This window comes from Eptatretus burgeri, chromosome 9 (assembly GCF_056783735.1).
Source record: "Eptatretus burgeri isolate ZD-2024b chromosome 9, Ebu_testis_v1, whole genome shotgun sequence".
Classification (NCBI taxonomy): domain Eukaryota; kingdom Metazoa; phylum Chordata; class Myxini; order Myxiniformes; family Myxinidae; genus Eptatretus; species Eptatretus burgeri.
This window is the reverse complement of record NC_140969.1, coordinates 41,164,570-41,179,203: the sequence shown is the minus strand read 5'-3', so window position 1 is coordinate 41,179,203 and position 14,634 is coordinate 41,164,570. Positions and strand designations below refer to the sequence as shown.

The following is a 14,634-nucleotide window of genomic DNA, read 5'->3' as shown; positions in this document are numbered from 1 at the left end:
ATTATATTTTGGAGTAAGATATTAATTAATTCACAAATTTTCTCCTCGACCTGTGCTGAGTTAGGGTAGTAGAGATTCTGACGGGATGGTAGAGAGGTAGTACGCTCACATATGAGTTGTCTAATCTGGGTTTGATGCCACAAGGTGGGGGATCAGTATTTTTTGAAGGCTCTTTTTAGTTCTTTTGTCAAGGATGATAAAATCGTTACGTTCTTATTATATAGAAGATTAATGTTTTTTGTTTTTTTCAGGATGTTTGATCAAAGTCGAGACAGTATTGAAGAGAGGCTTGTACCCTCAGTGTGGATGCACTAACACCAAGGATTTTGCGAGAAGAGGAAGATAAAGCCTTTATAACGAGAGAGCTCATAAAACATGATACCCCACGCAGTGTTCCGATGTATACAGGAGGGTCTTGCCGTTCGGGGAGAGTATGGGGGGTTACGTTCTTGAAAGTCACTGTGAACAGTAAATCCGCAATGCACAACCTTAATGGGTAATGTGGAAAATAGGGTTCAGTACTCCAACTTTAAAATTTGTCAAAACACCACCCTTAATTAAGATGTTTGTGCGTTTGTTGGTGCTATTTATTTTCATGAATGAAAGAGTTATTACAAAACAAGGTGGATGAGTTTGGGAGGTGACAAAAACAAGCCGATTGCATTATATTTCAGGTCTGGATCCAAATCCGGCCTATCAGTACTGTCGATATTGTGTACTATCAGTTGGGAACAAAACGTAAACCGTTCAGCCTGGCAGAGGTATGTGCACTACTGAGTGACATTCTAGTTTGGAATGATTTTCAATTTTGTTTCATTGTCAGGCAGGCTTGGTGTTGGCTTAATGGTGAGGGTGGCAGGCTTGGGATCCAAGGGTCCTGAGTTCAAATCCCGCTTAGCTGTTGAATTAATAGCAGGTGGGGTTAACTCAGCCTGTCATCCTTCCGAGGTCAGCAAAATGCATGCCAGCTTGCTGGTATACTGCGTCGGAGTGGCGACCCATCTAGGTTTGTGCCCAATAGCCAAGGAGACTGCTTAGGCAGCACCAACACTCTGCACAGAGTCGGATCTCCTCCTCCTCCCCACCCAATCTCCTCAATCTCCTCCTCCCCACCCCCATGCTCACATTTCCACAGAACTCACACAGTCCACTATCAACCTCCTTCTGGTGAAACTCCCCAAATTAACAATCCCCGTTGAGCTCCATTCATTCATTCCTGAAGCTTCCCCCCCCCCCCCACCCTGTGGAACCAACTACAACATTCTCTTCGATCTCATTCTTCCCTCGAGATTTTCCTCACCTCTTCAGATAATTGCCCATGCAAAACCACGAACTTATCTATCCCCATTAACCACCTCTCCCCTTCCTCACCACCCACGCCCCTCCCCAATTTTTTCCCAGTTTTCCCTTCCTGAGAGTTTGTTCCTGTATCCATATTGTCGACCCCTTGCATTTCAGATCAAGTCAGGTATGGGAGAATGCGCCAGCGCAACGTATCGCAGCGTCCACTTTCCGCCGTTACTCCAGGGGCCTCCATCTGGCCATCCCCCAGGCACATGCCTGGCCCATCCCTATCTGCTTGAGATGCCGATCAACCTGCTGCAACCACTTGGCACATGGTCGGCCCATTGGCCTCCTCCACTCAGGAGACTCCCTCACTGAGAGAATCTGGTTTAGCAAGATCAGTGTCAGGAAAACGAGCCACATGTCCATACAGCCACAGCTGATGCAGGTAACAAATCTCATCTGAGTTTCTCTCAGCAAACGATCAATGGACACAAAGTCTGACCAATGATAGCCAAGGATTTTCTGAAGAGAACTGGTACTGAAGGAGTTAAGTCTCCATCTCAGATCCTTGCTCAGAGTGCAAGTCTCACGTCCACAGAGCAAGACTGGAAACACCAAGAACTTCAGGACTTGGACTTTTATCCTCCTGCATAGGTACGCATCACATCCCATGATCCAGTGAATCCATGACTCCCCAGACCTGACCAAGACATCTATTGACCTCTGGCTTACAAAATACGAAGACTTGAATATCACTGCCAAGTTCAGTGAATCTTTCCGTGACCTCAACATCCTCAACACAAACAGGTACACACAAAATAGCAGCATCCAAGATGTCATTGAAAGCCTGGCTCTTAGTTTTGACCCAGGAAACCCATAATCACAGCGGCTCCGACTCCTCATTCAGCAACCCGAGGCCCCATAAGGATATCCAGCATCTCTGCAAAGATGGCTGTATTATCTGAGAAATAAAGGTCCAATATCTTGACGTTCTCAAATGATGCACCGCAGCTTGATCTCTCCGACATCCTCCCGAGAATCCTGTCTACATAAGAACTGAAAAGCATGGGGGCAGAACACACCCCTGACAAACTGCAGCAACAACTGGAAATAAGTCGGATATGGAACTACCACACCTCACAGCACTCTCAGAACCGAAGTATAGTTCAGAAATCAGATTGATTCGTTTTGGTGGTTTTGATTAGTTGATTTGTCTTGGTGGTTTTGATTGGTTAAAATCAAAATCAAAACCAGAAGACTGAGAATCTTCCAGAGGGCATCGTGAAGCACTGAATTGAATGCTTTGTGGAGATCAACAAAGGCTGTGAACAGCCCTTGGCAAAACACTCAACTGCATTGGATGAGGACACGAAGAGCATGAATACGGTCAATCGTTGACCTCTTTGGTGTAAAGCCCGACTGATCTGGGTGCTGGTGCTCAAGCAGATGGTGGCAAACCCTATCAAGAATTATCCGAGCAAAGACCTTGCCCGGCACTGAGAGCAGCATCACCCCTCGGTAGTTGTTGCAGTCTTGGTGATCATCCTTCCCTTTCCAGAGAGAGACAACAAGGCCCCTCTTCCAGTCAGTTGGGATGATGCCTGTGCTCGAGATAGAGCACAGAACTGCATGCAACTACATGAGCACAGCATTTCCACCAGCCTTGAGAAGTTCAGCATGGATGCCACAGATACCAGGAGCTTTACACCATTTCAGCTGGTTCACCACAGCCTGAGTTTCCCCAAATGAAGGTGGTTCATAGATGAATGGTGGGTCAGCAATAGGGATAGTTACACCCCTGACATCCAACTCAACAGCTGGTGGGTCAGCCGGGTACAGCCGCTCAAAGGCCCAGCAGGACTTCACTTCAGACACTCCTGTCAAGAGCCCACCATGTTCCACATTAACTGCAGTACACCAAGATATGGGCCTAGAGGAACACAATGCATGAATTCGTGTGTAAGCAGGACGAGAATCACTTGACCACAGGTCAAGGACCACACAGGAAACAAGAGGGGTGGGGGAGGGAAGCACAAAACAGTGGGGAACAGAGGCAACAGGAGATCTGTGGAAGGGAGAGGGATGATTGATGGTACACGGGGTAAACAAGATGGTACTACAGGAACTTTTAGGAAGGAAAACAGGGATAGTGAAGGAGGTGGGCTTGGGGTAGATTAACGGGGTAGAAAAGATCAAGATTTTGGATTGGAGAAGACATGAGATGGTGGTGAACAGCTGTTTTGAATACCTGGAGGGAGGAGTGGGATTGAAAAATGTGTGGGAGTTTGTTCCAGCAGCGGGAAAAAAGAGGAATTAAAGAGTAAAGATGAGCAGTAATTCTTGATTTTCATAGTTTCACCAGAAAGGGTTTTTTGGTAGACTTTGAGCACCCTGGGAAATATAGGGGAGGGGGGCAAAGTATAGACAGAGTTGGGGGGGGGAGCAAGGCCGGAGAGGAGATGATAGAAGACCTGCCTCTGGTGAGAGATTGAGAGACCCAAAGACTCAGCTTCATCATGGGAGATACCAATCATACAAAAAGCCTTGGTTAACACAGTGTGAAGCCGAGCTGGGTGTGAGGCAGGAGCACCAGCCCAGAAGGGAGAGCAGAACCCCATCAGGCTGAAGATGAAAGCTTTGTACGTGGAAAGAAGCTCAGGTGTGCCAAGGAAGGACTTTGCACGATGGAGGATGCCCAGTCGGCGACTGGCTTTGGAGACCAGCTTAGAGATGTGGCTTTCCCAATAAAGGTCATGGCAGATAGCGAGGCCCAAAAGCTTGAATGAAAGGACTTCAAGGGAATTGTCGAGAAAGCAGATTGTGGGGGGGGGGGGGGGGTTGCAAAAGGTCCTTTCAGAGAGACACAGGGAGAGTGTGATATTTGTCAGGACTGAAAGACATGTCCCAAGTGTTTGACCAGCTTGTGGTTTTATCCAGATATGCAGGGGGGAGAGAGAGAGAGGAGAGAGAGAGAGGGGGAGAGAGAGAGGGGAGAGAGAGAGAGAGAGAGAGAGAGAGAGAGAGAGAGAGAGAGAGAGAGAGAGAGAGAGAGAGAGAGAGAGGAGGCTGCTGCTTGCCAATCAGGAGGATGAGAAATGGTACGGTAGAGAGTGGAGTCATCAGAAAAGAGATGAAGAGGATTTTCCAGAGAGTCAGAGAGATCATTGATGAAAACCAGAAAAAGCACAGGGCCCAGAACACTGCCTTGAGGAACTCTGGCCTGGACAGGAAGAGGCCATTAAGAGCCACGTGTTGACTGCGACAGGAGAGGAAGTCCACGAGCCATGAGTGGAGATTGCGTTGGACACCATAAGAAGAGAGTTTGTTGAGCAGTGCGGGATGCCAGACCATATTGAAAGCTCACAATATGTCTAGGGAGATGGCTTTGATCTCAAGTTTGGCATTTAGGACCTCCATCCATTGTTGGGAAAGCAGAAGAGAAGAGGAAGGATTTAATGTCAGAAGCGACAGATGATTCCATAACCTTCCTGATGATTGGGAGCAGACTGATTGGTCTGTAGTTGCATGGATCAGTTTTTGCACCTTTTTTATCCAGAGCAGTAATGTTTGCTGATTTCTAAGCAGATGGAAGATGACCTTGAGTAAATGAGGGTGAATAGATCAGAGAGAGGTTGAGCAAGAGCAGCAGAGCAGGTTTTTTAGGATACGAGGGCTGACGCCATTTGTACCGGTTGCAGAATCTGAGTCGAAGTTTGACAGCAAGCACTCCACCTTGTTAGGAGAAAAGGATGCAGAATGGCTGGGTGCAACTGTGTAAGGTGGGAACAGAAAGTGATGGGTTTGGGACACAAGATATAGAATCAAACACGGAGTTTAGGCATTCAGACTTTTCACGTGCAGTGTCAGCTGTTATGTGCAGCCATTTGGGGTAAGGGAAGGGATGGAGGGGGAACATGCACCAAAAAACAGTCTTAACCTGATGTCACCAGGATTTGTAGGAGGGAGACAGGTTTGGGAGTTCAGACTTGAGATTGGAAAAATGCTGTTTCCTGGCTCTCCTGAGACACACACTTGTTCTGTGCATTGTGGAAAGAACTGAGATTGCCTTCAGTAGGATTTGCCTTCCATAAGGTGAAGGCAATTTGTTTCAGGACAACTGCCTCACCAGAAGCTTCAGTGTACCATGGATGGGAGGAAGGGTAGGACAACTGAAGATGAGATGGGATAAATCTGTGCATGAGAGAGAGCAAATTTCTTTGTAAAAATTCCCAGGATGAGTTGATGTCAGAGAGATAGTAATGGGAGTCTAGAAGTTTGATGGCTGATTGAAGACCCTGCCAGTCGGTAGGCCAAGATTGCTTGCACATAGGTCTCCTAGACCCCCCTCAGTGCATGTTCGGTTTTACACATCAACTCCATGAACAGCTCAGCTCTGCCATTAAGCCTAGCCCTGCGACTCTGGTCAATGGTATTCAGTGTCCCTTGGGACATAAATTTCTTCTTCGCCTGACAGTGGATGCCATGACATCCACCGGCAGCATCAAGGAAGGTAGTGCTGAAGGCACTCCGAAACTCTTCAGGATTCCCAAAAACACCCAGACCCCCCAAATCCCCTCTCAACCTGTACGCAAACACCTGAGCTACCCTCTCATCCTCGAGCTTGCCAACATCCAGCTTAGTTTGGGATGGTACCATTCTCCTGGAATTAATCTGCAACTTCTGAGTTGTTACAACAAGCCTGTGGTCGGTATTGAATAACTGAGCACTCTGATAGATGCTGCAGTTCTGGATTATCCTCCAGCGACTATAGACGAGCACATGGTCAATCTCCTTTGCCACGCCGCCAGTGCTGGAACACCAAGTCCAGCGATGAGGCTGTGGGTGCTGAAAGCATGAACCAGTCACCCTAAGTCCATAACTTCTGGCAAAGTCAAGGAACTTAGTGCTATTCTGGTTCACTGTTCCAGACCTATGGGGACCAACACACGTCTCATAACCATCCCTGCCAGTGTCAGTTGATGCATTCAAATCCCTCAACACTGGAAGGGTATCTCAGCTGGGGCACTGATCAACCACAGACTCAAACACGGCAAAGAATATCTTCTTCACAGTGACATCACTCACTTCAGTCGGAGCACATACAGAGACCAGGGTAATGACACCCAAGGAGTGACGAATCATCAGTCTCATAATAGGCTCATTGACCAGTGTTACCTCAATTATCATGGGAGTCAGCTTATTAGATACAGCTAAAGTAACTCCTCGGGCATAGTAACCATCAGAGCAACCAGATGGGTAGTAGGAGTAACTACCCTCCATATTGTCACTACTATCATATCTCTGAACCTCAGAGAGTGCTGCAATAGCAATGTTCAAACGCTGGAGCTCAGATGATAGCAGAGACAGGTGATCATCCTCTCTTAGGTATAGCACATTACAGGCACCCACCTGAAGGGACCGCCTCAGGTTAACCCGAAGAGACCTCCATCAGGTGGATGACACCTCAGCACCACCTCGACACATATCACTACAATCCAACCCAGGAAGGTTACTCCATGCTTTTCCTGTGAAAGAATGTGGGTCCAGAAGTCTTTGCCCGAATCCCGTCATCCAGCGAGTTGCCATGTGAAGGACGACTGCACAAAAAGTACTGCCACAGAGTGGATTTTCAGTTTTATTTGCATTTCTTATGTGTTTTGCGGAACGACGTGTTTTATGGTGGCTGGAGTGCAAATCCTGCCACCAACCTCTGAGAAAAAGGTAACCCAACTGCAGGAGGACGTCCACAGACACAGTTGCATCTTCCCCTACCCCTCATTCTTATCAGCATCCCTTGTTAGTCTGTCTCAGTCTATTTTGTCCCTTGGCCTTGCTGTTGGCAATTTCCCCTTCTCTCAGTCAGTTTTTCCCTCTTTCTATTGTTCCTATTGTTCTGTTGCTTCCTGACCTCTTCTGTGTTCTAGCTCTTCCACAATTCATTGACTTTGTATGCAAAAAAACATATATACATATACGTATATTTTAATAACCGGATATATGTGATTACAAAGCGATCGCCAAGGGTAAGCCTCCTCCTCCCTCCTCCCTGAGGGAGGCTTACACTTGGCGATCACACTGTGACTTACCCTTGGCCCACAATCCAATGATGGCTATATTTTTTTAGACCACCATATGACCTTGACCTTCAACATTTATGGATAGAGTATAAATTAAGAAATTGTGTCCCCATCTAGAAACTATCCATATAACTCAACAGCATGAAAATTGGAGGAAGATTTTTCAAGTTGTGATCAAAAAGGTGTTTGTTTTTTTTACTCGGCCACAATCCAAAAAAGTAGGTCAAGGACACAAAACAAATACCAGGTATACAAATTTAATGCAGGTGCACTATTATGATGCAAGAACATCTTGGAAGGCCCAGCGGTCTTTGAGATTCCGCATTGTCAAAATTGAGCAATGACAAAAAACTAATTTTTTTCAGACTACCATTTCACCTTGATCTTTAACCCAGAGGGTTATGATGTAAATGAAGCATATATTCGCCTTGCCCTAGGCCATATGAAATGGGTAATTTCGTTCTGATCGGAGAAACCTTTGTTGAGTTATGGTGAAAAATGTTAAATTGTCTAATTGGGTCATGACCTTCAAATTAGGTCAAGGTCAAAAAAAAATCAACCCACATACTTTTATTCCCATTGCTGATGCAAAATTTCATTCTGAAAGTCCTCAGACATTGTCAGAAAAAGAAAGGGAGAAAAACCGAAATGGTGGTTCACCACTCCTCAGGGTGTAAGACCTAGACCTGTAACCTGGAGGGGTGTGAGGTAAATTAGGCATAAATTGGCCTTGCTCCAGGTTATCTTGAGGGCAATTTCATTCTGTTTGGACAAACCTGAGTCAAGTTATGATGAAAATTGTTAAAATATCTATAATTAGGTCATGATCATAAAATTAGGTCAAGGTCAAAAAATTTTAGGGCAACCTCGCTTACTTTTAAATTCACATTATTGATGCAAAATTTCATTCGTAATTTCCCAGCCGGAAATTTCTGAAATACAGCTCGGAAATTAGGAGTGCAGGAAAAAAATTTTTAAATGGAGGTTTACTACTCTTCGGGTTCTAAGAAACTCTGCGGTACCATTAAAATTTGGAGGTGCTAATTGTAGAAACAAACCTGACAATGTCAATAAGCCTTCCCTTATCCTATCGGGGAGGCTCAATAATAATAATTATTCTAATATTAATAATAATAATAATAATAATCACAAAACCTCTACATAATCTTTGATTGAATGACCTTTGCAAACCTTTAAATCCACATATCTCCAAAAAGGCATCCATGTGGGTTATGACATACACCCTTTATATTGATACAACAATAAATAGACAGAAATGTAAAATGCATTTAAAATAAAATGTATTTGTGGTAGAAGGAAATATTAGTTGTTTTATTATTTAATTGATCAAAGGCTCATTTAAGGAACATGGATTGGAAGTGATTAATAGCAAAATAAATACAATCCTTTATGTAAGTTTAATATACACTGCAATACATTCACAAGATACTGTCTAAAACCATAACCATATTTTACATCACTAACTACAACCATAAATGTATAACCACAATGTACATGAATAAATCATACAGTCGATAACCACTGAGTGACGTTGGCACAATAGCTGTAATATTAGGCTCCTGCAACACATGAACAATGGCGTGATATTAATTAATAAATTTAATTTGTGAATGAACGGCAGATTAAACAGGACTTTGACTGACCCGTGCAAACTCCATTGGCTTTGGAAGCAGGCACATGACCATGACGTCAAAACGAGCATCACAGACACTTTTAAGCCATTTGGTGACAAATTGAGGCTTAAGCTTTTCCACGATGCTGCCAACATCATCATCAAGCATGTACGCTGTGGAGTGGAACCATTGGAAGACCATGCTTACGAGACGCGCCAAGGTCTCTGTCGGTGTGTTTTCATTGGGGGTGCAGAGGCTCAACTGCAACATAAGAAAATAAAAAGACCCAGGAACTGCGTTTAATAACCATAAACATTGACATCCTCAGCAGCAAAATGACAGCCACTCAGAACTCCCACGATATATTGTGGGCATTGAATTTGCACTTCTTTTGAACAAAAACTGTAAACTATCGAGCATAGACATTACTGAAACGTTTCACAATTTATGGAGTCAGGATTATCATTACTTTCGGCATGTACACAAGAGTTTACAGATGTTTCAGCAAAAAATTTGCTAACCAACCAGATTATTGGAACAACTGCTCAGGTTCTGTGACCAAAAACGGATTACCAATAGCCAGATGGCAAACTGGCTGAGGAGACGCTGGTCCTGCATGACATCATCGCTGCTCTCTGGTTCAGCATGTTCAGGTGAGAGATTCGATGCTGCCCTGGCTGCTTTCCGTCGGTGGTTGAGTGCATACTCACGCTGTTCTGCATGATATTCCACTTCCTTCAACAAGCTGTAGGGGGATAATGTGGAAATGACTTGTTGAGTGGACACCTTCCTCTTATATTTTAAAAGGAGCAGTGTGTGTGTGTGTGTGTGTGTGTGTGTGTGTGTGTGTGTGTGTGTGTGTGTGTGTGTGTGTGTGTGTGTGTGTGTGTGTGTGTGTGTGTGTGTGTGTGTGTGTGAGAGAGAGAGAGAGAGAGAGAGAGAGAGAGAGAGAGAGAGAGAGAGAGAGAGAGAGAGAGAGAGAGAGAGAGAGAGAGAGAGAGTGAAGGAGAGACAGAGTGAAGGAGAGAGAGAGAGAGAGAGAGACAGAGACAGAGACAGAGACAGAGACAGAGACAGAGACAGAGACAGAGACAGAGACAGAGACAGAGACAGAGACAGAGACAGAGACAGAGCGAGACTTGACTTTTATGTCCTTTTATTATAAAATGTACAAAAGAAACAAGTGATGCAGCATTGTGCAGATTCAATCAAAACATGAATCAGGAACAGGAATGACTTCGGATGTTAAATTAATACAATAAGAATAAATTTTCTCCTTCCACTCTGCACAATACTTCAATTTTACACCATTTGTCAATGAAGCCATTAATTCGCGAACTCTCTCGATAAAACAGGAATTCCATTTTGAGATGGGCACACACACAGAGCCTTTAAAGGCAAGCGGAGCACTGCATTCCTGTGAATTAACACCAGAAATCATCTTCTTGCGAGTGATGTATATTGCGAGTTTCGCTTCAGCGAGCAGGAAATTAGCAACTTAAATTCCGACATTGTTGTTAGATACCGGTATGCAGAAAATAAAATAATGGAATGAAAAGCAAAAGCCTAATCTTTGGGAAAAAAGTTTCAAGAGTTTAAACAGTGGGATCAACCTTTGACAACCAACATAAGCATGGAAAACATCCTCGGATTGATGGCAAAAAGGACATTCATCGGATGAAACAAGGTTCAATCTTTTGAGGAATACGTTTGAAGTCAAGGAATAATGTGCGAGTCTCCACTGTATGTCTCCGGCACGTTTAGATACAGGTGATGTGTACATGGAAGACCAGGTGGGAGATGATGGAACCCCTGCGGGCAGAAGCTCTTTCCAGTGGGTAGTCAGTGCATTATTGGGGTTGGCAGAGGTAATAACATTGAGACATTGCACATACATGGCAGTCTTTGTACATGTTTGTAGAGGCTTGATGGAAGGAGAGTTAGAAAAAACGAAATCAGGGAAGTCAGGTTGTGTTGTACTTCCACCTTGAACATCACGTGATGGAGGCCACGACAAATTAAAAAGATTGAAAACTTTAACAATTGAACGTAGAATTAGTCCAATTATTCGTGTTGATTTAACATTGCAAGCTTCCAATATCTGGTTCGGAGTCTGCCATTCAGAATATGTGTGATTGACAAAGTCTTCCACAAGGAAGAAGCCAGATTCAATGAAGGATTGAATGAGGGACCTGCTTTGAAAGTCATGGTGAAAGAGGCTGTTGTAAAAAACAGGTTCACGCATGAAATTACTAAATTTATACGAATCCTTGTTTCGTACTGGAAGGAGGCATTGACTGGCATTTAGGAGACTTTGATAGAAGGAGGGCAGTAAGGAGGTGTCAACTCGCTGCAGATCAAGTAGAACAAGTTCAAGTCCACACTTGAGCTTGCCAGCTTGCAGGAGCAAACAGGAAGCCAGCGGCCGCCAGGACAGGACCTCCTTGTATAGAAGTTGACGCAAGGTAGTCAGTCGAAAGGACAGTATTTTGCTGGTAATGTCCACGAGTCCTTGACCGCCTTTTTCTAGCGGGACACTCAGAAGATCTGCTCGGAGCCGGTGCATACCATTCCAGAAAAAGTTAACAAGGATTCGTTGCAAATTCAGGATTAGTGATTTGGGGGGTTGTAAGGCAATCATCCGATGCCAGAGTTTGGAAGCAGCTAAATTATTGATTATTAGCACTCTGCCTCTGTAAGATAGTAAGCTGGATAAACTTTTCCAGCAATTAAGGGTGTGAAAGATTTGATCCACCATCTGGTCCCAATTTTTTAAAGAGAAGGTCACGTTCCCGAGAAAAACACCCAGATGTTTAACACCATCATGCCTCCACTGCAAGGCATTAGGCAGCGGAGGTGGGATAAATAACTCTGAAGGACCAAGGCACAACGCTCTACTCTTTTTCCAGTTAACAGAGAGACTTTGAGAGAGACTTTGGGAAAATTAAAATTTTGTAGAGCATTTGTAAGAGCAGCAATGTCAGATTGAGTATTGATAATTACACACAGATCATCAGCATATGCAAGAACCTTAACTGAAGGTACCACTGAAAAACCAGAGAGCTTGTGGCGTAAATGAATGAGCAAGGGTTCAATGAAAAGTGAGTACAGGTACCCAGAAAGAGGGCAACCTTGTCTAATTCCTCGCTGAACTGGAAAAGGTGAACACAAACTGTTATTAATGTTTAGTAGACTGGAATTATTGTGATACAGCAACTTAATGCAGGAAATAAAGAAAGATCCAAACCCAAACCCTTTTAAAACTTAAAATAAATATGAATGGTCAACGTTATCGAAAGTTTTTTCTTGATCGAGAAAAATCAGCCCAGCATTGACGTTCTGACAATGGCAAATCGAAATCAAATCGCGAACAGAAAATATATTGTTAAATATTGATCGACCAGGAATGCAATAGGACTGGTCAGGAGTTACAATGTGTCCTATTATAACTTTTAAACGATTGGCAAGTAATTTGGACAAGATTTTATAATCAGCAGAAAGTAGAGAGATTGGGCGCCAGTTCTCAACAAGTTGAAGGTCACCTCTGTTGGGGATTAGTGAGAGGATAGCACGTCTGCAGCTCAAAGGAAGTTCACCAGCTTGTATGCTTTCTTGAAAGACTGTTAATAGACATGGTCCCAGCAGATCCCAGAAGGTGCTGTAGAATTCTACTGGCAACCCGTCTAACCCAGGTGCTTTGCTGGTGGTCAAGGTTTTTACAACACTTGTAAGTTCATCTAAGGTAATTTCACCTTCAACAGTCAATTTCTGTGTTTCAGTAAGTGCAGGTAAAGAAGTAGTAAAATGATGCGTGTGGTTTAACGAAGCGTGCTTGGCAGAATAGAGGTTTGAAAAATAATTTTTAACAGTGAGTTTAATATCACTCGGATCAATCAGCGTCTTTCCATCAGCAGAAAGCAAGGATAATATTTGTTTCTGATTTTTGGAAGTTGTTTCCAACTTGAAGAAGAAACTGCTGGGAGTGTTTAGTTGCTGTAGGTGAATCATTCTCATTCGAAGGAGTGCACCTTTTGCCTTCTCGACCAATAACTCGTTCAGAAGAGCTTTCTTTTCGTGCAACATTTGCTGCTGTCTATTGTCATTAGAGGAGGACACTGTATTTTGCAAGTTTAGAATTTGTGTCTTCACTAATTCTATGTCAATGTCACGATTCAGAGTACTGTGTCGTGAGAAGTTTTGACAGAAAACTCCAATTTGAACTTTGGTATTGTCCCACCACTGACGTTGACAAGAGAACTGATCGTTCGTGATGTAGTGTGCCCAAAAGGTTTTAAAGGAAGTAACAAATAAATCATTTTGAAGAAGTGCTGTGTTAAACTTCGAATAAGGGCTCCCCCTCTTAACTAGTGGCAATTGAAACCGCATAACAACAACATGGTGATCAGAGAACCCAGATGGGAGAATTGAAGTGTTGAAGACAAGGTTAAGAAAATGATTAGAAACGTAGAATTTATCAAGTCGACCTGAAGACACTCGATTGTTAGAACAGCGACACCAAGTAAATTGTTGTTGCGTCGGATGTTGCAGTCGCCAAATGTCAGTCAACTTGAATTTTGAAATGGAGCGAGCAAGAGCTCTCGTACTGGCTGCATGTGGCTCAGCACCATTCCTATCAAGAGGGGGGTTTAGTGTACATAGAGACATAGAAAGTGGCCAGGGGGGATATTAGCAGGAAATGATTTAAGACAATCAAAAAAAGAAGATCTTTCAGGATTTGTGCTCAGAGCATATAGATTGACAATGGTGAAAAGCTGCTGACGAATGGAAAAGGTCAGGGAAGCTAAATGTCCTTTTACAATTTCTTTGAAGGAGACTAAAGTTAAAGGAAGAGTTTGCTGAAAGTAGATGGCTATCCCGGCAATCGGACTTGAAAGACTGCTAAAGAACCAATGCCCTTTTAGAAATAATTCCCATTCAGCTGAAGAAGAGTCAGTGGAATGAGTTTCTTGTAGTAATAAGATATCAAACTTGTTGCACTCGATTAGTTGTTTAACTTGCACTTTGCGGAGAGAATTACGACCACCATTGATATTTAAGCTTGCAATGGATATTTTCATCGAAGGTATGAAGAGGGGAAAGGACAGAGGTCATCAGGTAGAACAGCATCAACCATTATTTTTGAGTTCGTTCCGAGAACGACTTAAAAATTTCCTCAAACGATGACGTTGAGGGTCGGTAAGATTGTATCGATCAGGTCTGGAAATCATTATTCGGGTCATTTGAATAAAGTCTTCTGGAACTGGAAAATTGTCTTTAATTTTGACATTCTTTTTTCGAAAACTTTTGTGCAAGAAGGTGTGAATAGTATCTGGGGAAATTGAAGAAGCGTCTTCAAGCTTTAGAGAAGAAGTATCGCTACCCGCATCACTTGAAACAGAGACAGAAGAAGATGTCCCGTCAGACTCGTATCCCCCCATACTATCTGCGGCAATACCCAGCTGTTCTTCAGCAGTGACTTGATTAGATATCACAGGCACGGCTGCCTCCAAATTACAATCAATCTGTACATCCGGTGTGTTAATTTTGACTGGGGTAACTGTACATGGGAGGGAGGTTCCATCAATTCAACCGGGGACCTCAGATTCGTCAGGCACGGTGGGAGTACCAGTTTTGTC

The 14,634-nt window shown here is 43.7% G+C and overlaps 1 protein-coding gene across 13 annotated transcripts in view; it reads right to left on the bottom strand.

Moving 5' to 3' along the window:
* Positions 1–14,634, bottom strand: part of UNC79 (unc-79 subunit of NALCN channel complex) — a 259,172-nt gene that overhangs the window by 207,870 nt on the left and 36,668 nt on the right. For all 13 annotated transcript variants that reach the window (XR_015061602.1, XM_085894924.1, XM_085894914.1 and 10 more), the window contains 2 exons: positions 9,572–9,743; positions 9,029–9,259 (listed from right to left, as the gene is read on the bottom strand). Coding sequence is in view for 12 of the 13 variants with exons in the window: in XM_085894924.1 (XP_085751050.1) it covers positions 9,029–9,259; positions 9,572–9,743 (403 nt within the window). In the remaining variant the exon portion in view is untranslated. The remainder of the gene's footprint in view (positions 1–9,028; positions 9,260–9,571; positions 9,744–14,634) is intronic.